This window comes from Brachycentrus maculatus, unplaced genomic scaffold (genome assembly GCF_059751285.1).
Source record: "Brachycentrus maculatus isolate JH-2025_06_01 unplaced genomic scaffold, ASM5975128v1 h1tg000782l, whole genome shotgun sequence".
Taxonomy (NCBI): domain Eukaryota; kingdom Metazoa; phylum Arthropoda; class Insecta; order Trichoptera; family Brachycentridae; genus Brachycentrus; species Brachycentrus maculatus.
The window spans coordinates 12,735-39,248 of NW_028281510.1; the positions used below are offsets into that span (position 1 = coordinate 12,735).

Genomic DNA, 26,514 nt, shown 5'->3' on the forward strand with positions numbered 1-26,514 from the left:
TATTTTTTTTATAAAACTTTATTGCATACGTTACGATACCTATATAGATTATGCCAACGGGATATTTGAGTTATTTATTTCGGGACAGTAAGATAAAAATGTAAATAAGGTGCCTTCAAAAATTAAAAGTTTATATAAATATTAAATATAAATGTTGAATAAAAATACATTTCAAGTAATTTATACATTACAATTATCTTCTTCCTGGTACATCCTAACTTATCGTCTTTGTAGACTGCTGTGGTCAGCTCTCCTCGTCCTCAGGTTGTAGGTTTTTTTGTCGTAGATAACGTTACCTAGAACCTAGACCATGCCTTCGAATCATGTTATCTTTTTGCAGCATTCGTGAATTTTTGGTCTTCCTCTAGATAACTTTCGAGAAAGATCCATTTCTATTGCCTGGTTTACGACATGTTTCGGTACATGACAATAATAAGACGTAAAAATAATAAAAACAAGTTTTTCGTAAAATTTTGAACGCAACAAAATAATGTAAGGGAATATAAATAAAACATGCATGGTAAAGAGGAAAACAAAAAAAACTTATGGTATACTAATTAAATAAATGAGGTAGCCAAATAATTTTATAAATACTGTATACCTAAACATATTGCAAAAAATTTCATTTTTCAATTATATTCCATAGATTTTTTTATAACTTATGACAGCCACTGTCACTTTGAAGTCAAACGTCAAATTTACTCAGAAATTGTTGAGTTCTTGTAGGGTGCGATCGATTCTGTTGCTTTTGTGATGTTTTGTAAATAAAACCTAAGAATTTAACTTAACCGTTTTGATGACGAGATTTTTTTCTCTTTCTATGTATTAATCGATACTCTCATCATGCTCCATATAAATGTAGTGTTTTTCATTGTATTAGGTCTTGCAATTACTACAAATGGTTAGATACAGTTTACACAAAATGTGTCCCATAGTGTTTATAATATTATTATGTTTATTACAATGATTTGTTTGTTTTAGGCAACATATATAAAAACCTAAAATATTTTGAAACGCTGCACGCCTCATCCTTGAATCATCACGTAGTTAAGAGAGGAGCCAAGCCTTCCAGTCATCCTTATAATACGATAAAGGAAGTCATATTTCGAACTCTTGGAAGAGATTTTCGATTAATCCTTCATCCGCATCATCCTGTTTTACATTCTAAATTTAAAGCCTATGCTGTTGACGCGGACGGCCAAGAAACCAACATACATCTAGGTTTGTAACCAATTGATTTATCTATTTACCAAAGCATATTTATACTCTACCGCACTCGATAGATAAAAACGGCAGCCATATAAAAAATATTAAGAAGGGAATTTATGATCCCACAAATTTGCATCTGGGTAGCGCCTCGTTTTAATTGTGATTTCTCAACTATGTCACAAAATAAAAATTGATTGTCCACTTTGTCTCACCCAATGATGGATGAACCCTTATTTAATTGTATCCCAAATGACAAAAGCAATTTTCAACCAATAACAACTGAAATATTTAGTCTTCACTATTTACATCTAAGCTCCGCTATAACTTGAATTGCGATTTTTTATTAGTCTTCCACAGTATGACCACTTACTTTTTAAATCTAGCAACAAATCTTAACGACATTGTTATAGAAGGCCAAACCAAATTTAAAAGCTTGTTAAATTCAAAATTATAATATTTTTAAATAATTTATTTTAGTTTTTACTCTCATTCCCGGACATAATCTGATTGTTTAAAACATAAAAATCAACATTTAAAATACAACCATGTATCATCCTTTTACACTGAATTAAAACGGCTTAATTTAAAACAATGTGTGCTTACGTGACCTTTTTCTTAATAATTAATATTGTAAGTTAAAAAATAAACTTTTTCTTCTAATAATAAATAAATATTTTATTGTTTATTATTGAAATGCTTTATTTTAAGTTTGTTTCTGTATAAATAATAATTAAAAAAATAAAATAGCTAGATAATACATTATTCCCAGTTAGTTATTTAAAATTACTCATTTTGGGATAGTGTTGCAGACATATACTTAGGTACCTTCATATACAATATGAAAATAAATGTATATTGTAGCTACAACTTTAAAAAAATTACAAAACAGAAAAGTAAGTAATAAATATGGTAAAAATGAATAAAAACACAGTAAAAAGATGAAATATTTGAAGTAAACTAGAATTTAAATAGCATTCAACGGGTTCATTTTAGTTTTGTTATACTCTGAAGATGTGAAACTTTTTTACATTACACTTTTTTGTATTTTTTTATTTTTATTTTTTTAAACCCTTATCCGACCCTTATCACCCAATGGTGCATAGGGCACTGCGTCATATAAACGCAGTGTTATCTTGATCGTTTACACATGAAGGAAAGGTGATCAGCCCTCCGCTTCAGGTACCAGTCCAGGGTAATATTGAATTAATATTACAGTGAAAAAATCACTTATATTTATTTTACCCCCCTTGGGAATCGAACCCGGGACCTCTAGAACGGTAGCCGAGCGTGCTGACCATTACACTACGGAGGCTTTTTTGTATACAAATAAATATATTTTTTTTTATAGACCGTGATAATTTTTACTCTGGTCGTGTTTTTGGGGAAACTCATTCCGATGTCAGAGTTCACCTAGAAGATGGACTGATGACGGCCTCTATACACCTTCCGGAAGAAACTTATCACATTGAGGTAAGTGACAGGGAAGCATTAACCTGTTCGGGGACTGATCTATAAATTGTAAATTTTTACATAAAAGATACTCTGAAGACCATTGATAAGACTAATCAATGGTCTTCAGAGGTAAATGAAGCTGTCATTATAATCATTCATGGAAAATTGTGTGGATTTAGGTTAATGGATATTGACAATTACTGTGAACACAGCCATTAATCTTTTCACTGTGAGCTGCCAGTACTATGTGAATATATCAGGATTAGAATTCAGTTAGAAAATTTTTTGTTGTACACAGTGATGGAAAAATGGTTTATACCTTTTTTTGATACGCTATAGATACTGTTTCTGCAGATGTCCACGAAATAAATTAGCCAAAAATATTAATGCGTTGATTGAACTTTCACAATCGCACTTCAATCTAAAAAATACATCAAAAATCTTTATTGAATTAAGGAACCTATAAAGACTGGTTATCTATCTTAATATGATTTATGATCGAAACAATCTCAAAAATTGTTTGAAATACAGTCACTCATGCTAAATTAAGAAGCTATTTATAAACACCATTGAAAAAATATAACTATATTTATATTTTGTTTCTTGATTTAGCCATCATGGCGGCATCTTCCGGAACATGATAATAAATCAATGGTAGCGTATCGATCTTCCGATATAAACTTAAGTTGGGAAGATAAAGATCAAGATGGAATAGCCCCGAGAACCTGTGGACATGTTAAGGAAGGCCAAGGTGAATTTGACTGGAAATATTTTTGAACCTTGCTGTAATATTTCAATTGCTGTTTTGTGTTATTTAAAATGAAGTAATATCTTATTTAATTAAAGAGCTACTGCATCAGATGAACAGTATTACATATTTCATTTAGTTTATTATCTATAAAAACAAAAATTAAACACTAGACTATCCAAATTATTATTATCTCTTATATTTATTAATTCAAGATTCAAAACATTGATAATTTAAGAGTTTAACTGAAATATCAAGCATTAATTTTTTTTGATGTATTAACTAACTAACTAACTAACCATCACGCCGCTTCCCCGCAGGGGTAGGCAGAGAGAATCGAATGCCACACCACTCTGTCTTTGCAAACATTCTTTGCCTCTTCTACATTCATGCATCTCCTCATACATATTTTTGATGTATTATGTGTTTTAAAACCAAAATACTGTGGAGGAGTCTGTTTTTCATTTTCATTTTTGCGTGCAGAATTAGAGTCAGATGAAGATGAAGATTTAGAAGAGGAGCAGGAAAAATTAGAGAAGGACAAATATAAGCAGGGTTCAGAAGGTGAACCGGAATTAATGGCGTCTAAATCCAGACCTAAACGACAAATAGATCAGTATGAATACACTCCAACAAAAACAAGATGCCCATTACTTCTCGTAGCTGATTATCGATTCTTCCAAGAGATGGGCGCTAGCAACACTAAAACTACTATCAACTATTTAGTAAGCTACTGTCACATAATAGTATTTTCTTAAATTGCTTTAATTTGAAAAAAATAAGTATACTTTCAATCACAATCTAATGCATTTTAAATTCATAGCGGGTATTGAGTGCGGGGGGTTGGATTGTCTTTGTGGATGGTTTCCTATCAGAGCTGGGGTCCCCTAGTAGGGTTACTAACTTCCTGCTACTGTCATCCTTGGTATTAGAACATGGTGGATTTTATACACTAATTAGTATTAACTTACATGCCTCGCTGACAGTGATAAGAACTTGTGAAAAAAGTGTTAAAAAAATTTAAGTGAAAAGTAAAAATTATGTGAAAGCATTAGTAATAATTTTTATCTTTGATCACAAAAACCTTCATATGATTGCTTAAATACCAATACATAGTTTTTTCAGTTTTTGCATGGATTGGTCCGAATGGAAACCAAGAGTTTCTGTACCATAACTGGGAATGTGGCAGGAGCTCTCAGAGTCCACTTTAAATATTTTTTTAAAACCCTTTTTTATTGGCCATGCTTGTTGGTAATTTTCTTATAAAATATATTGGAGAAATGAAATGGCATTCATATTAAATATAAGCTTAATCATTGGAAGGATTTTATTCAGGTTTTATGTTTATAATTTTATTTACGTCATGCGTTTTATAATTTCAGATCAGTCTAATTGACCGCGTTCATAAAATATACAATGATACGATTTGGCAAGATAGACAGGTATTATTTGATATTTTCATTACAACTTATTTTACATGTAATTATATATGTAGGTATAAATATGTAAAGCTGGTGCAAATGCTTTATTTTTAGCCTAAAAATAAACCTACCTTATCGCACTGAACTAAAATGACTTCATTCTAAACAGTGCATAAATCTACAGTCTCTTTACTTTTTAGCCACTAGAGGAGAATATCATCTACATTGAGAATCACCACTTACAATCCTTATGAACAACCTTCTGCCTCCCATATTAATATATTTTACAGTTTACCAACATGACGAAAATGGGTTTTCACTTTATTTCATTTTATTTTGCAGGAACAAGATGGTTTTAAAGGAATGGGATTTGTAATAAAGAAAATAGTGGTTCATTCCGAACCGAGTCGTGTCAGAGGAGGAGAAGCTCATTACAATATGATCAGGGAAAAATGGGATGTCAGGAATCTGCTTGAGGTATGAAATTATTTGACGTTTGCATGATAACTCATAAGCAAAAACTGCATCAAATTTTATGTGGTTATTCCTTTTAGATATACGGTATTTGTATCTTCATATTTGGTTTTCATATTACATACACAGAATTGGCATGCAATCTCGTCAATGAAAAGTGAAGCCCTATATACTATTTTTTACAATATCTTAGTGGGTTTGGAGCCAAAAATAAAACTGTATAATAAATACATACTATCTTAGAATGTTAAATCTTTATTTCAAATGCCTACCAATGAATACATGTGTTCTAAGGAGTTTTCTGGCATCAAAAATATGAACAAAATATATGTTGGATATAAAATTCTTTATAAATATTATTATTGGAATGGCAACAGGATAGCAAGGAAGGAACTGCTATTTCACATTTTAATTGTTTGTCTTTGTCTCTTTTATACTTGAATTGCAATTGTTAAAAGGAGCAAAAAGTTACATTGTTTCATAGAAAAATATTTCTTATAAATTCTGTATTTTTTTGCAAACCGATATAATAAAACTAATAACTTTGTATAAGAAATTTAAAATTATAAGTCAGTGCATGTTTCTACCACATTATTTTACTAAAAATCATTCAAAAATAGATATTCTTTATTATAAAAAGGAAAATGACATGTGGCGTAGTGATACAGATAAACGCCAATTACAATATACTTCTTATAAACGCTTTGTAAAAATATTTTATTTGGTATTCTCTGTTTTATTGGATGATATTGTGACAGATATTCTCTCGGAACAAGGATAACAAAGACTTCTGTCTTGCACACTTGTTCACTCATCAGACTTTTGCAAATGGGAGAAGCACCATTCTGGGATTGGCGTACATAGCTTCATCTAGACAGAATTCACATGGAGGAATTTGTTCCAATACACACGGTTCTCTTCTGCAATATAAATATTTTTAACACTAACAAGAGTCAACAATTGGTAGCTGTATTTTAAACAAACTAATTGAAGTGTTCTTAACCAGTGAATGGGGCAAGCTAAAATACTAGATAAATATTTTTAAAAGGTTTTTTTTTTTAAATAAATTATGCTGAGAATAAAATAATTACATATTTGAAATGTTGTACATTTTCATGTGTTTTATCAAATGTATGCTCAGATGGATTTAATGACTTTCTGAATTTAGATCTGGAATTCAGAATTAAAAACGGTTAATGCATGCAATTTATTCATCTGAATTCAGAAAGCTATTTCAACCATCTAAGACCAGCCTAATAGATGCGATATGTCTTATGTGCCAATAATTTTTGAACTTACTGTATGAAAAATCACAAAGTTTTTACTTATATATGTTGATTTTGATGATTTTATAGCATAATTATATACGTTTGAGGATGTCAGAACAAACCTAGAATTATTCACAAAATTAAAATTATTTACTGACACCAAAATAAAGTAAAAAATAACAAGCTGCCCTGAAAATAACAAATGCATTTTAAATATCTTGTCATTGGAATTAAAATTTCAACGGCTTGCCAACGGAATGTGTTTTTATAAAATGGTTGACAGTTTTTCGCAAACATCTCAAGACTAGAGATGTAACTAATTTTGCAACTAATTCTCTCGTACTTATGTAGTAAATAATATTTATTTAGATTGGTGATTAACCTAATTTTACTTGTAATTCTCTTGTTAACAAAGGTATTTAGTCGTGAGTACTCGCACAAAGACTTTTGTCTGGCTCATTTGTTCACTGACCTGAAGTTTGAAGGAGGTATTTTGGGTTTGGCATATGTGGGCTCGCCCAGAAGGAACTCTGTTGGTGGGATTTGCACTCCAGGTGACTAACTGTGGCTGTCGGTAGTGCATGTTCAAAAATTAATGTACCCATTTACTTAAATTTTATGTTATTATTTAACATGTTTTGTTGTTTTTGTATATTTCAGTTTCTGGTGTTGGATAAATATAATATTTGTGAGTTATTTTGCTTTTGTTATTGTTTATTCCCTTTTTAAGTTGCATATGTTTGTAAATTGATTTCCTTTTGTAAATTTGTTCCCTTTTTTAAATTTCATGAAAGATAACTCAAGAAAATATGTATTTGTCATACATTTACCTAATCTTCCTATTTAGTATAATTTTTTAAAACCATCATATGCACCCCATGGTGCATAGGGCACTGAATCATATAAGCGCAGTGTTACCTTGATCGCTCACACATGAAGGAAAGGTGATCAGCCCTCCGTTTCAGGTACCAGTCCAGGGTAATAATATTGAATAAATATTAGAGTGATAAAATCACTTATATTTATTTGACCACCTGGGAATTGAACCCGGGACCTTCAGTACGGTAGCCAAGCGTACGGTACACTACAGAGGCGGATATTTAGTATAAAAGTTAATCGCAAATATAACTAGTGTTTTCTTTAACAATTAATTGTACCTATGATAAAGCGCTAAATCATGTGGTAATATCCCATTTTCTGCAAATATTACTTTATCTATTGCATATGTTAATATATTAACATAATATGTTACAGCAATGAGTGTCCAGAGTGCCTAGTGCTACATTACATAAAAAGCTACGCTACAATCAAAGTGTTCATATAATTTATGTATAATGGTGTCGAATATAGTGTGTGGCTCAACACATTTAAACACCACATTTGTACTTCTTAAATTCACCAAAGCCGGTCATATAAATTCCACACATTTGCAATATTTTATATAAAATTTTAATACAATTATAATTCATTTTTTAAAAAAAATACGACCTCCCTACTTAAGAACCCAAAAATATGGCATTCGATTATAGTAAGCTAAAACGTTACATTAAACACCTTTATATATTGTATGAATACTAAAATCATAGCAAACCTTTGTAGCACTACAATCATATGTGGGCAAAATTAACTGATGCTGCATTTTTTATTATGAAATCTCATAGCTGGTACATTATTCATATTTCTTGAGTTTACATTTTGTGAAATAGAGCCTAAATTTTTAAAATCAATTAACTTAGATATCAATTAAAATCTTAAATAAAATTGCACTCAATTCACAAATATAATTCTAATCCTTTATTTCTATCAGAATATTTCAAAAACGGCTACACTCTCTATCTGAACTCTGGCTTGAGTTCGAGTCGTAATCACTATGGACAGAGGGTTATTACAAGAGAAGCCGATCTTGTAACGGCTCACGAGTTTGGCCACAACTGGGGCTCTGAGCATGACCCAGATATACCGGAATGTTCACCTTCTGCCAGCCAGGGAGGCAGCTACCTCATGTATACATATAGTGTCAGCGGCTATGATGTCAATAACAAGGTAACTCAAATTTACTTGATATTTAATAAATATAATATTGTTTTATTCTTGAAATATCTTATTTTGCTCTGTCAGTTTAGATTTGAATAGTTCAAATTGTCTTGGAACACAGAATTATTAGTAAAAGATAATGCTCCATCATCTAATTGGACTTTGCGACTTCAATGATCATGTTAAAACTACTCTTGTATAACCAAATCTATAATTGTTAATTCAGATAATGGATTAAGTTTTTACAGTGGTCTTTTATTCTGCACACCATACAAACTACTTCTTTTTCTAACTCTTATCTGTAGCAAATGGTGTTTAGGGCTTTGCATCTTTGATGCTGTGTTACATAGATCGTTAATTACTTGTCAGTTTGGCGTTTGAGGTAACTGCCTTGGGTAATAATAAATTAATGTTAGAGTGAAAAATCACATACTTAATTTATTTTGACCAACTTTTTACCTGGGAATCAAAGCGGAACCTCCTGCATTGTATCCAAATACGCTAACCAGTGAACTATGGAGTCGGGCAATTATAAAAAATACAATGAGATAAATATATGTATTCAGGAATCCTTTAAAAATTTAACCTCATTACGAAAACTCTACCATTAAAAAAGGAATATGCTTGTCCTCACCTCTTGTATTCTATCTTCATCCAATAAAAATATGCTTTTTATATTGATTTTTAACACACAGTCTAGAGCGATGGAAATTTATTGAAGAATAATACGAAAAACTGGATTAGGGTAGCATACAGGAGGTGTAGACTGGCCTAAACGTTTTTTTGTGTGGAATTTTCACTATGAGATAAAAATTTGAACCTAAATATGAATATGCTCAAAAATGGAGCAATTTTAACCAAGTTTTTTAATTGCTACATCTGTTGAAATGTTTTTAAAGTAAACATGAAATGCTGTCAATTATAAAATTGTGAAATACATTTAAAAAAATTAAAAAATGCATTATATAAAAATACTTAAGAAAAAAATTAAAGCTCATTACATTTAAATCTTGAAAAAATATACAAAAAAAAGACTATTATATCTTTTATTATATAACATTAAACCACGAATGTAAGTCCTTCTCCAAGCACAAGAGCACAGTCTCTTTTTTGGAGAGGCACAGCGAATCGAAATATAAAAGTTTTCCATATGTTAAATGATTAAAATGTATTATGTTATAAATAAAAATGTTAATATATTAAATAAATAAATAAAAAAAATTTAATAAAAAATATTATTATTATTTATTATATTATTTATATTATTATTTATTTTAATCAACTAATTTTGTGGTACTTTTCAGAGGTTTTCACCATGCAGTCTTCGTTCTATTAGAAAAGTTCTGCAAGCCAAGTCTGGAAGGTGTTTTTCAGAACCAGAAGAGAGTTTTTGTGGAAATCTTCGCGTGGAAGGAGATGAGGAATGTGATGCCGGTTTACTTGGTAAATATTCTCTCAACTAACTAACTTACTAGCCATTACGGCGCTTCTCCACAGGGGTAGATAGAGAGAATATAACACCACACCAATCTCTCTTTGCAAATGATCTTTACCTCCTCCACATTCATGCATCTCCTCATACATAACCGCCGATTATTCCGACTCCTGACCTGACTGAAATACTTGAAATACTTAATCACGCTAAGTTTTCCTCTGCTTCTATTTTCAATTACATTCACCTCATAAATTTGTTTTACTTATCTTTCTTCACTCATTCCATTCCCATGCCAAACCTTTCTAATTTTATGGATAATTCTTGACAGTCGTGCATTCTTTCCTTATATCAAGCATTCGAGCATCTATCATACATCATTTTGCTGCACATTTGTCTGAGAGATCGCATTTTGACTGCTTCCAGTCAACTTCCTCTGCCTCCTTTTGCCAACTCCATACTTCACTTCCATACATTAGAACCAGGACTCCTTTGTGTACTACTAGTTTAGCTTTCGGTGATAGGTTTGTATTTGCTATAACCGATTTCAATGCACCATTAAATGTGTTCTCAGCATTCACTCTCCTTTCTATATCTTTGTCAATGTTTTCATCTCTAGAAAACACGCAAATTATCATTTTAATTAGCATATATTCCAATCACCATTATAATTTAATTATTCAAATGTTTTCTGAAACATTTTTAATGTAAAATAACTTTTATATAAAGTGTTTTAAATAAAGACATTGTATTTTATAGGAACCGAAGACAATGATGCATGTTGTGATAAAAATTGCAAACTTCGACGTAATCAAGGTGCAGTTTGCAGGTAATATCCCTTTTTCTCTGTTTTTTTTTGTAGACCTAATCTATGTACATTTTGCTGATCTAATTTGATTTGAATTAAATTTAATTTCTCAATAGTCTCTATTGTTTTCGAAACTAGTCGTGTGAAATTAAACTCAATTTGTGGTCTAATACAAGTGTTGTTATTTTAAATAATTAACAAGTCATTCCAAAAAGTTAATGCCAAATCAATAAATAATATCATTTATACTTGCCAGTGACAAAAACTCTCCTTGCTGCCTGGGCTGTGCGTTTGTAGCGGCGCAGGCCGTGTGCCGCGAGGCAGCGTACGCGTCGTGCGAGCGCGAGGCGCGCTGCTCGGGCACGGCAGCGGCGTGCCCGCGAGCTCCTCCCGTGGCAGACGGGGCCGCGTGCGCCGAGCGCGGGCGCTGCCGGCGGGGCCGCTGCGTGCCCTACTGCGAGACACAGGGCATGCAGAGCTGCATGTGTGACGTCGGTGAGTCACTCACTGAGCTAATTCAGACATGTCACTCAAAATGTGAATCTTGCATTTACATTGTTGTCGGACAATTTTTTCAACAACCCCAACCCTAATTATACTCAGACAGTCTGCCGCCCGACCCTCAGTATACTAATTACAAGTATCCGCAAACCCAATTCCGATTTGTACAACGTTTTTTGGCATCTATCACGCTTTACCAAAAGTAAGCAAATAGATCGCTTTTAAGTGGCTCCCGCTCTCTACCAGCAGTATGTAAAAGACGCTTCTAAATTTTTCCCTCAAACAATATGTTGATACCCTGTGTGAGCTAATCTTCAGTCGAATTTAATTAAAAAATTAATGATTGATAGATTTTAAAAAGGGTCTTACATTCGTTTTTTATTGGAACATTAAAGAGTGTGTTCATTTTTTTTTTATTAATTTTATTGAAAAAATTGCAACATATAAAGTCAAGCCAAAGTCGACATCGGAGTTGCCATAAAACATAAATGCAATCAATCAAGCCATACTCAACATAGGAGTGGTAAGGGTTAATTAAAACGAAACTGACTTGCACACGTCAAAGGATGTTTCTGCATTTAGGTGATAAAAACAAACACTGTATGATGAATGTGTGTATAAAATGATTTGGAATGCATCAAAGCATGTGTCACAATACATTTTAAGAAATAGTAGTATTTATCAAGTAAGACTTAAATTTACTATTAATGTGAAAATTTTTTATGTTTAAACATTTTATTTTTCACTAGTTGCGGACGCTTGCAAGCGATGCTGTCGTATGAGTATGAATGAAACATGTTTTCCGGTTGACCAGCAAGATATACTCCCTGATGGAACTCCGTGCATCCAAGGATTTTGTAATAAAGTAAGTTTGTCAGAACATTTTAACAAGTCAATCATTTGCTGCAGCATTGCTGTAATTAAATTATTCTTAAAATTTGTTAATGTGTATTTTAAACTGCATATGTGACACATTATTGCATTCAAATATATCTACAAGAAAGCATTAGATTCATTTTGTCAATTTGCGAGAAAGTACCAAATGGTTGCAACCTCTTTTTTTCATAAATAGATCATTATTTTTAATTGCAGAATGTATTCCAAAAAAAATACAACTTACTGTCTTATTTTATTTTTTCCCCTGTCTGGGAGTATGGCCATACATGGTCGTCCAAAGAAAACTTTCCTCAGAGGATAAACGGCCGCGCTTATAACTGAAGCCCGATGACATTTATTTCTAAAATGCCACTTTTACTGCCATCTGTGGTTGTACATATTTAACACTAAAAACCATGCTTCATATTATTTTCCTGTTTTCCCTTTGATATTTTACTTGACTTCATCTTAATGACTCTATCAAAGAAAACCCACAAAATAAAACATTTATAATTTTTATATAAATCACGTTTACTGTGTAAATATTTTTTTATTCAAGAAAATACGTCACTTATAACATTAACAATGATGTAAAATGATAAAGTAAAAAAAAGCTACACTCCAGATACAGTTTAGTCTGCAGAAACTCACTTCCAGACAGATTAATAAACCAGCGATAATCCAAGTTTGTGAATTTTTTTTAACTACAAATTGAATTTTTCACAGGGTCTCTGCGAAAAGACTATTCAAGATGTGGTTGAACGGTTCTGGGACATAATAGAAGATATAAACATAAACAAAGTATTGTTGTTCTTGAGAGATAATATAGTTGGAACAGTTATCTTGGTTACGGCAATAATATGGATCCCAGTCAGCTGCATCATCAGTTACTTCGATCGGAGAAAAATGAGGGAAGATGACAAGCACTATAATTGGATTAGTAAGGATGATCTTATCCACCCATCAGATTCTAGAAGAGTCATCCATATCAGGTAAGTTTAACCTGTCATCAGGTGTGTTTTTACAATATATATTATAGATCTCACAACTTGAGACAAAGCATGTATCATTTTTATACAAAAGAAGATGGAAGTCTAGGAATTCAAGTTCTTACGACCTGGCATCTGGGTGGCTTAAGTGATCACTTTATACACTAAGGTTACTTTCATTATTCTGCCTGTATTGTATTAATTTTTCAAAGATGTATATATATATATGCACTGTTATTGGATTCCTTTTGTATGATGATTGTTATTTTGATTTATGGTGGTGTCATCAGTTTGAGAATTCTTGAAGAATGTATATACATCTTTCTCCAAGTAAACTTACAAAGTAATCTGCATTCCAGAATGATTTTATTTTTCAATTTAACATTTTAACTTTTTTGTACACAATATCTGAGATCGACTAATATTTTGAATAAAATAATCATGATTAATTGACATGATCAAACTAATTTTAGTAGTTTTTCAACCAATTATGTGGCCAAAAAAAAATGATTCCAATTTGTGAAATCAGCACAAATAACTTTTCCAAAACTTCATGAAACTATGCGATGTCCAGGGATAAAGTAGCATTAATGTGTTAAATAAATAAATAAATAAAACACATTTCTTTTCGATCCTGTTTATTAAGGCAATGCAACTTGTATACCTGCCACACTAAGCAAGAATAAGCAGTATTGCATAAGCCACAGCTAGATTACAGACACTTAGATGTTAGGGTATGCAATTATCTATTATATTCCTATTGATTTTGTGAGAATTCAACATGAACCTTTTTTTTTACAGAGTCCCTAAACAAAGAATAAATGTACCCAGTACACAGTCTTCGATGTAAACATTATATGCCATAAATTTCATGCATATGTTATTATGTAATTGGTGTTTTTCTATGTAAATACATATTTACTATGTATGTCAGGGGTGGACAATCTTTTGATTGTGAGAACACAAATATGAACTTCATTTTGAGTTTTCCATTTATGAAATACTTTTTTTTTTAGTGATGAGTGATCGAATCCAAAATACAAATTAGGTAACTTCTTCACAAAAAGTCATTATTTAATTCGGATTTAGGATTCCATTACTGTACATAAATCAGTGCACAAATTTAGTTGCATATTTTTAGCTCTTGATATACCTGACAATTTGCAATAAATTGTCAGGTATATCTATATAATAAATTAATTTGCTAGAAAAATAATTTAAGAAATAGTAACAAATACTATCTCAACTGGGTTATCGAAAAAAAATTATTACCCATTAGGCAAATCTAAATTCTGTAGCATCGTTTCTCAATCTGAAGGGTTGCGAGCACCCGGAAGGGGATTATAAGGTGTAAGATGGGTAACAATTTCTTATTTTTCGGTATTTATGGCATTAGCGTAAACACATTCTTTGTCAAATTATAAATGTAAAATTTTGACAAACATTAAAATATTTTAGTCAGTGGTCCCAACATTTAACATCATTGATTGAGAAACACTGTTTTTTAAAGTGCATTTATATCTAACTAAAAGCATATTAAGGGCTTAAAGTGAGGAAGATTTTTGCTACTGTTTATTATTAATGTTAAGAGTTTCTAAGTATTATTATTTTAAGATAATTAAGCCCACAATGCCATATATTTATTGGTATCATTCCACTGGTATAAGAAGTCTCAACAGAATAGAAACATTTTTGACAGGTCAAACATTTTTTAACCCCTAGTCTGCCTGGTTTTTGACAATCATGACATGTTTACAAATTATTTTACTGTACAATACAGTATCAATAATTTCAAACGTGTTTCAATTTGTATACAATTTTATCTTCGTACATGTTCCAAAATCGTTATTGAATAAATGAAAACTCCCTACCCTCTATTGATAATACTGTACATATTTTTTTTAAAGCAACTTAATGATTTAGCTAACAGTTTAAAAAAAATTTTAAACATTGAAAACAAAAAAATACAACATTTATATTTCGGGTGACATATTTACAAATAAAGATCACAAACAAGTATAAAAAATATTATAAAAATTAATCATTATTGTAGAGAAGACTTTGTTTAATTGGTTTAATCTTTTTGAATACTTTTTATGTACATATTTTGTTTTCCATGAAAATTTTGTGTTTTATAAAGAAGTCAACTGGCCCCTTGATAACAATGTTCCCACACGGTTGGAGTAAAAATACAGTAAGATAATAAATAATAATAATACTTAATGATAATTTTTAATGTTGAATGTGTTGCCATTTTTCTATTCTACGTTGTACCCACATGCCGTAAGACTTCTTATAGCTAGGTATACATGCATATTTTATTTAAAGTAATACATTTAAGCAATAACATATACTGTGATTAAAAGAACAACAAGCATTTTATTACAAGTACATTTTAGTGCTACTAATTAATTTCTTGGTTTATTTAGGAACATACAAATCTTCTGAAGATTATAAATTATAATTTAAAAAGTACCATTCAAACAAAAAAAGACTATTGTGCTTAGTATAACTGACTCTTGATTTACTGGGATGAGAGAAAAATCTGGATATTCAGATATTTAAAAAAATTACCCACTTTATGGGATATGTATGAAGATAGCTACATACCCCATAAATGTATAGACATTAAGCTTATTAGTCTTAATAAGTGTAAGATGCTTAACACATTAAGTGCCATGGGGGGCACCAGTGACCTCAATCAAGAGCTATATTCAAAATACTTTAACTATGAAACCCATCGTCAAATAAAATAATTAAATAAACTAAATACATTATTTTATATTAAAATACGTAAATTACTGAAAAGTTTTTTTTTTTTAAATTGGCAAATTTTAGTATTGGCGTTTAACATGTTAAGTTGTCAGATGGTGGCGTATTTGCGGATGTAGAATTGGCAGCACTGGAGTGCTTACTTTGGAAAGTTAAGTATTCCGCCTGCTGTAGCAGACAGATGTATTATTTTATATCAATATGAACAGTATTAACCTCATAGTCGCAAACATGTCTTAAAGTGGTTTTAAATATAATCCATTCTGCAAATTGTTAATCACCAAAGAGTTGACACTTTTTAAAAATGTTTGTTATTTTATTTTAATGTTTTTATACAAATATTGGCAGGTTAATTGCTAAGAAGCAATATCTTTAAAAATATAAATTATATGAATTGTTTTTGATGTATTTGGTGAAAACAATGATAATTCAAATATACAATTAAAAAAATGCAATTTTTCGTTATATCCTGTGATTTAGTATACAAAAATCATAAGTATAAATAATTTAGTAACATTTTTTTTAACAAAAATAATAAGTAATTTATATCCAATAGTTCTACTTAATTTGCTATCATTTGAATTCAATAATATAATAGGGTTAATAAGTTACCATAAAATATATTAATTTTAAGATATAATTGTAAAAACATTACTAATTAAAAAAATTAAACAAGTTGCGATTCAATCTCAGTAGACTGTTCAAATATTTGAGATTTTTGGAATGTACAAAAAAATCATAGACAATTTGAAAACATTGTTTCTGTTAATGTTATGATCATGGTAGTAGGTTATTAGTATTGCATATATTTATGTATTAAAATTATTCGTGTCAAAAGTAAATATGTTCTTTTTTTATAGTTGCTGTACTATAGGAACAAATCTTAAACAGATGTGCGCTCATCAAGCATGCTATTTCTGTATAATTTCTTTTGAACAAATAAATATACTCTATGGCTGACCATTGTATTGTCTATGGTTGTAACATTGTGTTGGAAGATTTTTTCTTTAAATTTAAAATATGAGTTCAGAGTAAATAGACAAATAGAGTAAATACTTTACCGTTTTTTTGAAGCACATGTATTCTTGGGTGCAATAATCTTCAATAATAACTCATAATTTTTTGTTGTTTAACATTTCAAAATTAATTTTGAAAATTAAAACTACCCATCACTATTTCGGACTGCTTTTATAATACAGCAATACACTTATATTATTGGACAGTTTCCAACTGCTGATGGAATACAATCCTATTTTGTCAGATCCGCAACAGCAAAGGCTATACTGTGCTATTTAGAAATCTCTATTTTACCAAACTGTGTTACAAACATGTTTTTAAAAACATTTAATGAAATGGATTTTCTAAGCATTATGAAAAACTAATAACGTGCCTAAATCGTTAACCCTTACTCGATTTTTTGTTATTGTTATCTAACTAACCATCACGCCGCTTCCCCACAGGGGTAGGCAGAAAAAATAGAATGCCACACCAATTTATCTTTGCATACAATCTTCGCCTCTTTCTGATTTACGAAATAGATCAAAATAAGGGTCTCACATTAGTTTTGTATTGGAATATTGTAAAATGTGTATTAGTTTTTTTTATAAATATATTAGTAAGTGGGCCATATAACGTCGAGTCAAACACGACATTAGAGTTGGCCGAATAAATATGATCCCAAGCCACACTAATAAAACACAAATTATACATTGTTTCCACATTTATTATCTCTTTCAAACATTTATTGAAAGCAGTATTACAGGTCCACAAAAAATCTATAAAATTTGTGAGAGTGTTCCCTCCCGTTCTTTTTCTTATTAATCTCTGGCTGAAATAGACTGGCAACACGTAAGACCTTTCTAGTCATTTTCAAAATCATTTTAGTGGTCAATGTCAAATGCATTTGACAGTAGTGCCAATATTAGAACATGCAGAGCATCTCTTGGATAATTATAACAGACATCAATAGGGACATGACAAATTTTGCTAAAAGGTGTGGCGTGCTGGATATTGCCATATTAAAATCTACCTAGTAGTTAAAAAGGTTAAAAAGCCGTTACAAGAAATTGGCAAATGAAGATATCTGAATAGCATAGTAAAGACTTGTCACATTCATAAATTCTTATTGAAAACATAATAAACTGGTATATTGTGCGATTTTCACATAAATTAAAGATTTTATATATCGCTCACTCCTTTCAAGAACGTCATAAATCAAAAAACTTCATTTTTCAGGAGAACGTTTTTAAAGTTTTAAAATATAATACAATGTATTAAAATACAATGTATTTTTTTAGGTAAAACCTGAAGGTTTTTTCTCCATTTGAAAAATATTAAGTATATTTAAAAAAAAAACAATTAAACAATACCTTTTCTTCAAAATGCAAAAACAACACATTCTGCCCTGTAGCGGGTAAATATTCAGTTAAAAATATGCCACTTTTGCTGGGATATAGTACATTTTCTGAGCATTCAGAAAACATGCACAACTGAAAATCGACAATTTTTGATTTATGACGTTCTTGAAAGGAGTTAGCGATACATATGTGTTTGTACACTGAGATTGTAAAACATGACTATTTAGTAAAATTCACCCAGGTACTTAGAACTTTATCTATTAAAATTTACTGTGTCATTGTATAATTTTGTAAATAAACATTACTTGTAAAATAGACATGTAATGTTAATTAATTTACATGTAATAAAAAAAGATTTGTAAAAAAAAAACATTGTTATTTCTTATTATCACAGAAAATAAACGAGGTTTTGTATTACAATGGTCTTCAAACTGTTTTAGGGCAGAAAAATTGAATAACTTGTATTTCAAATTGTTGTGGTTTTAAAACTAATTTACTTTGTATTTTTTTCTGAAAGGAAGAACTTCTGTCCACATCCGATATATCGTTATATAAAGCACTACATATATGAGACAGATGTGAATCTTTCACGGTAGTCAAACAACTGCATGGCTATTTTTCTGTCAGTATTAAAATGGAAGAAATAATTTATCTTTCTCATATCCCTTATTTTGAAGACCACTAATGTATTGTAGGAAAGTATGGCTGAGAATGTTTCCCCTACACTAACACTATAAATTACGTCTAATAGAATAATTTGGCTATTTTTTTTTTAAATTTCTTCTTCATGTATCTTCTTTCCTAGTGCATTCTAGGATAACGATATCATCACTGGAATATTCTGGGTGTTGTTCACTCTGCGGTATTTCCCTAATATTAAAGGACTCCTGCAGTTCATTGTAAAATGTCTTCCAGAGTCCCTTCTGAATGTCGGAGTCCCTCAATTCTTGAGCAATCAGAAGTTTTGGCTTATTCGAAACCGATAGGTTTATATTACGTAGAGTTTTCATCAGCGGGCCGAGAGACTACATAAATGAGAAATAATTTTTCATTATTGAGTTGCAAATTTAAAAAAGTATCGCTCACTCCTTTCAAGAACGTCATAAATCAAAAATTTACAATTTTCAGTTGAGCATGTTTTCGGAATGCCCAGAAAATCTACTATATCCCAGCAAAAAAGGCATACTTTTAGCTTAATATTTACCCACTACAGGGCAGAAAGTGTTATTTTTGCATTTAAAAGGTATTGTTTAATAATTTTTTTAAATATACTAAATATTTTTCAAATGGAGAAAACCACTTCAGGTTTTACCTAAAAAGATCTGTTGCACAGTAAAAAATTCAATAATTTTTAATACATTGTATTATATTTTTAAACTTTAAAAACGTTTTCCTAAAAAATCAAGTTTTTGATTTATGACATTGTTGAAAGGAGTGAGCGATATATGTATATTTTATAACATGTACATATACTGCATCAGCCTAGATGACGGGGACTGTAATGCGATTAAAATATCGGCAAGACATCAGAAATACTAAAATAACCCACAAAACACATATCGCTCACTCCTTTCAAGAACGTCATAAATCAAAAATTGTCAATTTTCAGTTGTGCGTATTTTCGAGATGCCCAGAAAATGTACTATATCCCAGCAAAAGAGGCATATTTTTAACTTAATATTTACCCGCTACAGGGCAGAAAGTGTTGTTTTTGCATTTTGAAGAAAAGGTATTGTTTAATAATTTTTTTAAATTTACTAAATATTTTTCAAATGGAAAAAAAATCTTCAGGTTTTACCTAAACAGATTTGTTGCACAGTAAAAAATTTAATAAGTGGCTTGATATTTATTTTTAATACATTGTAATATATTTTTAATCTTTAAAAACGTTCTCCTGAAAAATCAAGTTTTTTGATTTATGACGTTCTTGAAAGGAGTGAGCGATATGTACAGAGATATTTCTTGGGAAGTAAATTAAGTAAACTAAATGCGGGAACAAAGAAAGAAAATTCCATGTCAAATCCTGAGGAAATTTTCTTAATACCAGTTCTAGTCACTAAAATCATACTAACCTCTTCATAGTATACACAATCTGCCATAACAACATAGTCGAATGTCATTTCCTTTACAATATCGGATTCTATATCTCCCCACGAGAGCGTTTCAGAAGTTGCAAATCCACCGAGACATCCTAATACCACTTTATTTTCCATAATGTTACATCTGAGAAGCGACAGAGTGTCCGGCAGGTCCGTTAATATCACTTCAGCGCTAAAAAAAAACATGATCATAAAAGAAATAAAACATAACATAAGTTTTTGTGTGATTATGCAATGTGTCACTTATCTGGGATGACATTGGATACTTCAATGCGAATGAAATATCTAAAATAACTCATAAAAGTTATTTGAAAGTTTTTATTTTATTTGTAGGATTGGTATCATTTTACTATTGATATTAACATTTAAGTGCTTACGTGTAGTTGAATCAATCACATCTCGAAAATTACAAAAGCACAGTTCATTCATTCAAACTAATGTCTATTATATGAAAACTTAGCGCTTTGGGACATTACAATAAATACAGACTATGCAGTTATGAATTTAGTTGCACGGATGCTTCTGTCACTTGCCTGAAAATTATAGTATGACAATTTTTTCATTCCCGATAAATCACAAATCTGGTGTGGATGAATTTGAAGTCTTTAACTCTCCATATTAAATGTAAAAATAGTTTTCAAAACAATTTTCTTCCTAGTGTTCCCAGTATGTGGATTGTTTGTAATTCATCATTTTCGATACTTATAGGTCAGTAGCTCAAACGCCAGATATTTAACTCATCATAATCTAAACCTAGCAGTGAAAAATATACAACGTTGAAATATTTATGGCCTTCCTGAAACATATGGCCATAAATTCCTTCAATGTTTATTTATAATAGATATACAAATAAAATCAAAAATACATTATTAATCAATATGTATCAGATAAACACAAAGAGCAATGAAGAGAAGGAGGATAAACATATCCTTAGGGCCCGAAAAATGAATGTTTGGATAATGGAAAACAGATGTGGCTCAAAGAATCGCAGAACAAAAGAGAAACTGGGCTGGTCATGTATGTCTGAGGATAGTTGGACGAAAAATATGCTGGACTGGAGGCCTAGAGGAGGATGCAGAAGCGTGGGTAGGCCACAAACAAGATGTCCGATGGCATTAAAAAAATGGCAGGCCTGTACTGGAAGAGAGTCGCGTCCAACAGACAACTGTGGAAGTTCAAGAGAGGCCTGTGTTCAATACTGGACACCAGAAGAAGGCTGAAGTAAGTTTAAGATATTGGAAACATCGGACATTGTTAAAATAAGATGTACCTACCCTAAAGTAGCTGCTGTGAGCCCTACACTGCCTACTCCAGCTCCGAGCTCCAAAATTTTAAAACCATTTAGTAGATTTTCGTTTTTCTGGCTCATAACCTCTAAGTACTTTGATAGCACAATTGACGCATTCCACACCACAGAACTGACATCGCCTTCCAACTTTTGATATAGCGTAAGTGATTTAGAGCAAACTTCTATATATAAACTTGTAGGGGAAAATTCACCATGTGAGAGACTCTTCTGCGTTTTATAAACTGACATGGTGCAATCCACAGGTATATTGTCGAATGTTATAACTTCAACCATAGACAACGCACAGATGGTTCACTTGTATATTTGACAACGTCATTATGCGTGGTATTAACACTTTGACGACCAGATAATTCAAGCCATAGAAAAATATTTTTTGTTGCAGTTATACATTGGTTCTGCGGTTTTTGTTTGTTTGCTTTGGTGTGGTACTTGGATTCAGAGCAAACTCTGTTTATCCATCACTACATATAGTAATGAGGAAATGATTCATTACAATTCTTCATCATTGTCCATTGGGCACTGCCTCCTCTCGGAATAGTTAAAATAAATATTTGTGATTTTATCACTCTAGTATTATTTCATATTTGACCAAACTGAAACCTGAAGCACGGGATTGATTACCTGGACTTCATGTCATTAACGATGATGTTAGAATTGTATCAATCAGATGTGGTGCCTTATGCACCATTCGCTTCAGACGAGGATCAGAAATAGAAGTCTACTAGTTGATTCTATATTATCAATTATTGTGCTACTAGTTGATTCTATATTATCAATTATTAGGGATACAAATTTGAGAAGTTTGAACCTTTCTTCCCTTATCCAAAATTAATGGTGCATTGGTCACTACTTCAAAATGATGGAGTGTTACCTTGATTGTAAATGTAATGTAATGAAAAAATATAAAAAGTTGTGGATCTTACAAAATTGTATTTCTTGGTGTTAATTTGTTGATTATATTTTTTTAAATTAACAAATTACAGCACATACTTTACTCATGATATACAATTTTTTTGTATAAGCAGAATTTACTAATAGAAACCGATACAAAAGGCTTGGTTTCAAAAAAGTTCATGTCAGTCAATCCTACCAGTCCGGCTAGATTGAGATTAAACTGGCTATTGCTCAGCAAAATTAACTATTTAATAAATGTACAACTATTCATTTTTATTTTCTTGCGAAATAAGCGCACAGTCATCATGTATTTCATTTTACTCACTGTAAACTTAAAAACCATGTTGTTATCTGTGCAGGAACTTTTATACTTGCCTCCTCAGTGCCAAATTTTACCATAAAATCTTCATATGACATGACATTTATTTCCTCCTTTGTGTATTAAAAACAACTTATTCATCTACCGCTATCTTTCTTTACTTCAAACATTTTTTATTTATTTTTTCTTCATTATATATATAAAGTCGTGTAGTTTCAAGGGGCCCACTATTTGTCAAGTACTAAATAATCTTCAAGCAGCCCTAAATACTTAGCACAATGAAATCAGCTTCAAACTCTTTCAGTGTTTATAAGATTAATATAAACAAATAAAATCAAAAATACATTTTATTGGCGGCTATAATATGTGCCAGATAATAGGAGATAAGGGCGTTTTGCTGTGTGATTCGATGCAAATAAATTATACGTACCCCAATGTTGCTGCTGTTAGTCCAACGCACCCAACTCCCGCTCCAAGTTCCAAAAATTTGAGACCATTTAGCAAATTTTCAGATTTTTGACTCATAACCTCCAAGTACTTCGATAAAACAATCGATGCATCCCACACCACACAACTGACATCGCCCTCTAATTTCTGATAAAGGGTGAGAGATTTGGAGCAAACCTCAATGTCCAAAATCCTGGGGTAAAGTTCACCATGAGAAGCACTTTTCTGCGTTTTATAAACCGACATTATTTTCAGATCAAATTTAAAGTCGTTAAAAGATGTTTATCTTGAATCTATTATTGATGTTTACGTTTACGATTGCGACATGACGTCTCGGTTGCTGTTTTCAAAATGTATCTATGGTAAATCTGTCATTGGGTTTTTCTTACGTATAAATTGCAAGCTTAGATTATTTAAAACTCAATAAATTTCCAAGAAGAAAAAGATAGCGTTCTACAAAATATGCTCTATCTTTTTCTAACTATGTGCTTGAGTTTCATTTGTCTCTCTTTATATCTATGAGCCTGTATTGAAAAAACAAAGAAGAAAATATTTTGTACATAGTCTGCGCTTTTATATTAGGCTTAAGGTACCTGTTTTTATTTTAGAATTGCCACAAGAAAAAACTACTATAGACTAACAAAACCTCCCAAATAGTTCGTGATTACACCACGTATAAACTATAGACTAAAGTAACGTAGTAGTCAGAGTTTCAGCTTTCCAATTACCTATTCAATATTTTTACTTTATTTGTACAATCATGTCGTTAAACATTATTCATGTATTTTTATTACTATTTACAACTATTCGGTTGTGAGAAAAATCTTTCCATTTAAATAAAAATGTGATGTATTTAGATACCTACATATTTTATAATATTGAAAGTGGAAATCGATGTAAGGGGTCGTTCCATTTATTCAAAAAAAAATCAAACTAAAACTGTCCGAAGATAGCAGGTACAACTGTTAAAAAGTTCAATATTACCTAGCCCTTGATTATCATTTATCGGTTACAGACGCACATGAAGTTACTGCAATTTGCGAATTCTTATTATTGTGAATTACAAGAGTAATGTAGATATTAACAATTTTACAGACCGTCGTCGGGGCGTTTATGTTTGATTTACACCCTTTTTGCTTTCCATTTTGAATGATACTTTTAATACCTAAAAGAGTCTTTATTTTTTATTACATTTCTTCAATAAATAAATTTTCAAAAATAAATTAAATAACATGAGATTATTAAAATAACATGATTTATTTTAATAAAAATTGTTTTTAAAACTACGGATGTATTGGCTGTCCATATTCTAATGTCCAGAAATATTTATCATCGTTTCCCACTTGTTTTTCAGTCTTTTTTGTATTATCTACTATATTTTTCACTGCCTCCTTTAATTTAGGATCATCTATATAATCATTTGGATTTGCGTCATACGAATACGCGTGTTTTGTTTTGTCGCGTTCATTGTTATAAGCATAATCGGGGACAAAATCATAGTCTTCTTCTGGCTGCTTATTATTACTGGGACCCTCCTCTTCAACCACTTCTTCGTCAGCTGATTCACCCTCTGATTTTTTAGGATTATCCTTTGACTCTTCTTCGTCAGTTTCACTTTCTGCTCCTTCCTCCTCATCGTTTTCGTTATTGCTTTCATCATTTTCAGCTTCACCTTCATCTCCATCTGCATCATCATAATCAGAAATTTTATCCTTGTTATGTAAAGCTCGTAATTTATCAAAATATTCACTATCAAACTGCCCATAAACTATGTCAGGAAGCTTAATATCATCAAGGTGAACTGAAGTGTCACCAAGATCTATGTTTAAGTCTATTTGTGGATTAGTATCGTTACTTTCTAAATGTTCATTACGTTTTTTTTCTACATCTTTGTGATTATAATTTAAAGGAATATGTTCAAACTGTTCTTTAGCATTTTCAGGTGCATTGTCTTGAAGCTCTTCTGTTTCGGGTTCTTCATTATTGTTTTCATCTTCAGATCCTTCAACGGGGTGAGATATATTATCTATCCGTTCCACGCTTGAGCCACTATCCTGACAACTCCTCTTAACAAGTTTTGTACCAGATCCTGCACTGTTGGCGTTATTGCTTGTTCTTGCAATGCAATCGGGTCGTTTATTCTGGTTGAGATCGTCGGATTCGTCGGTAGATTTATCTGAAATGTGTGATCGTTTTTTTGTTCTTTTGTCAAGTCCCAAACTCGTTTTTTTAGGGAATTTTTTGTGATGATTACTTTCCTTGATACTGTGTTTGTCCAGTTTAAAGGATTTTGGTTTGTGGATCTTTTTTGTTTCTTGGTTTTGGTTATTGCTATTTTCTTGGGCATCTGGAATAAATCCACTATCAGTATATTCTATTAAAGCTTCGTGTTCCAAGTTTCCTTCAGGCTTTTCCTGACTTACCTTCTCTTCATCATCATAATAATTTTGATAATCTACATTTTCTTCGTAATCATGAGTCTGTTCTCTTACTTCGGGTTTTGGAGTGAAAGACTGCGGAGCTGTATCTTCTCTTTGGTCTTTGGGTAAAGGAGTTTCTGTAGTAGCTAAAGGTTTTTTTCCTTGGTGGCTTCCAGTAACCTGGGTCACTATGAGGGCTGCCACCTGCGAGTCATTATTGTAATTATTTTGTTTAGTTTCTACAGGAAAATTGTCTAGGCGTTTTGCAGTTCTTAAGAAAACATTGCGCCTTTTCCGGCGTAATGCGTTTTTGTAATGACCGGTTGATTTTTCTAAAGGTTCTGTTATATTTTTCTTTTCCGTGTTGATAGTTGTTGAATTTGCAAAGAAGGCTTGTGTTTCTCGTTCCTAAAATAACAAAAATATTTCAAGAGAAAAAACTTGCTTGTTTAGCAATATTTAAAATATATATTTTTTCTTGTTTTGATTTGTTTCATAGTAAGGATATTGTTATTCTATAATACTATGTGCAATTTACTTACAAGCAAAAATACCGCAAAATACAACTATCATAAACTATGTGAAAATATCTACCCGTGTACCTTAAACATAAGTAAATATTTGTGTGTAGGTAAAAAATAAAACAAACAATTTCATTTTGAATAAAGGATGTATTAGAAATATT

The 26,514-nt window shown here is 31.2% G+C and overlaps 2 protein-coding genes across 3 annotated transcripts; one reads left to right on the plus strand and one right to left on the minus strand.

The window, feature by feature from the left end:
* The first annotated feature begins 843 nt into the window (after positions 1-843).
* LOC148300217 (ADAM 17-like protease) lies at positions 844-16,038 on the plus strand. Its single transcript, XM_088275102.1, has 15 exons — positions 844-901; positions 982-1,221; positions 2,558-2,679; positions 3,274-3,412; positions 3,893-4,134; positions 4,792-4,851; positions 5,173-5,307; positions 6,988-7,126; positions 8,380-8,615; positions 9,911-10,049; positions 10,798-10,867; positions 11,103-11,341; positions 12,097-12,212; positions 12,950-13,215; positions 14,014-16,038. Exons 1-15 carry the CDS (start codon positions 844-846, stop codon positions 14,060-14,062), a joined length of 2,250 nt encoding a protein of 749 aa, XP_088131228.1. The 3' UTR covers positions 14,063-16,038.
* A 147-nt stretch (positions 16,039-16,185) lies between these two features.
* LOC148300218 (protein N-lysine methyltransferase METTL21D-like) lies at positions 16,186-23,726 on the minus strand. 2 transcript variants are annotated; one of them, XM_088275097.1, is made up of 3 exons: positions 23,393-23,726; positions 20,414-20,612; positions 16,186-19,366 (listed from the first exon to the last, which is right to left on the minus strand). In XM_088275097.1, the coding sequence occupies exons 1-3, from the start codon at positions 23,653-23,655 to the stop codon at positions 19,127-19,129; spliced, it is 702 nt and encodes a 233-aa protein (XP_088131223.1). In that variant the 5' UTR covers positions 23,656-23,726; the 3' UTR covers positions 16,186-19,126. The 2 variants fall into 2 exon arrangements, with proteins under 2 accessions (XP_088131223.1, XP_088131222.1); XM_088275096.1 differs by lacking the exon at positions 23,393-23,726 and adding an exon at positions 21,715-22,352.
* Between the last annotated feature and the right edge of the window lie 2,788 nt (positions 23,727-26,514).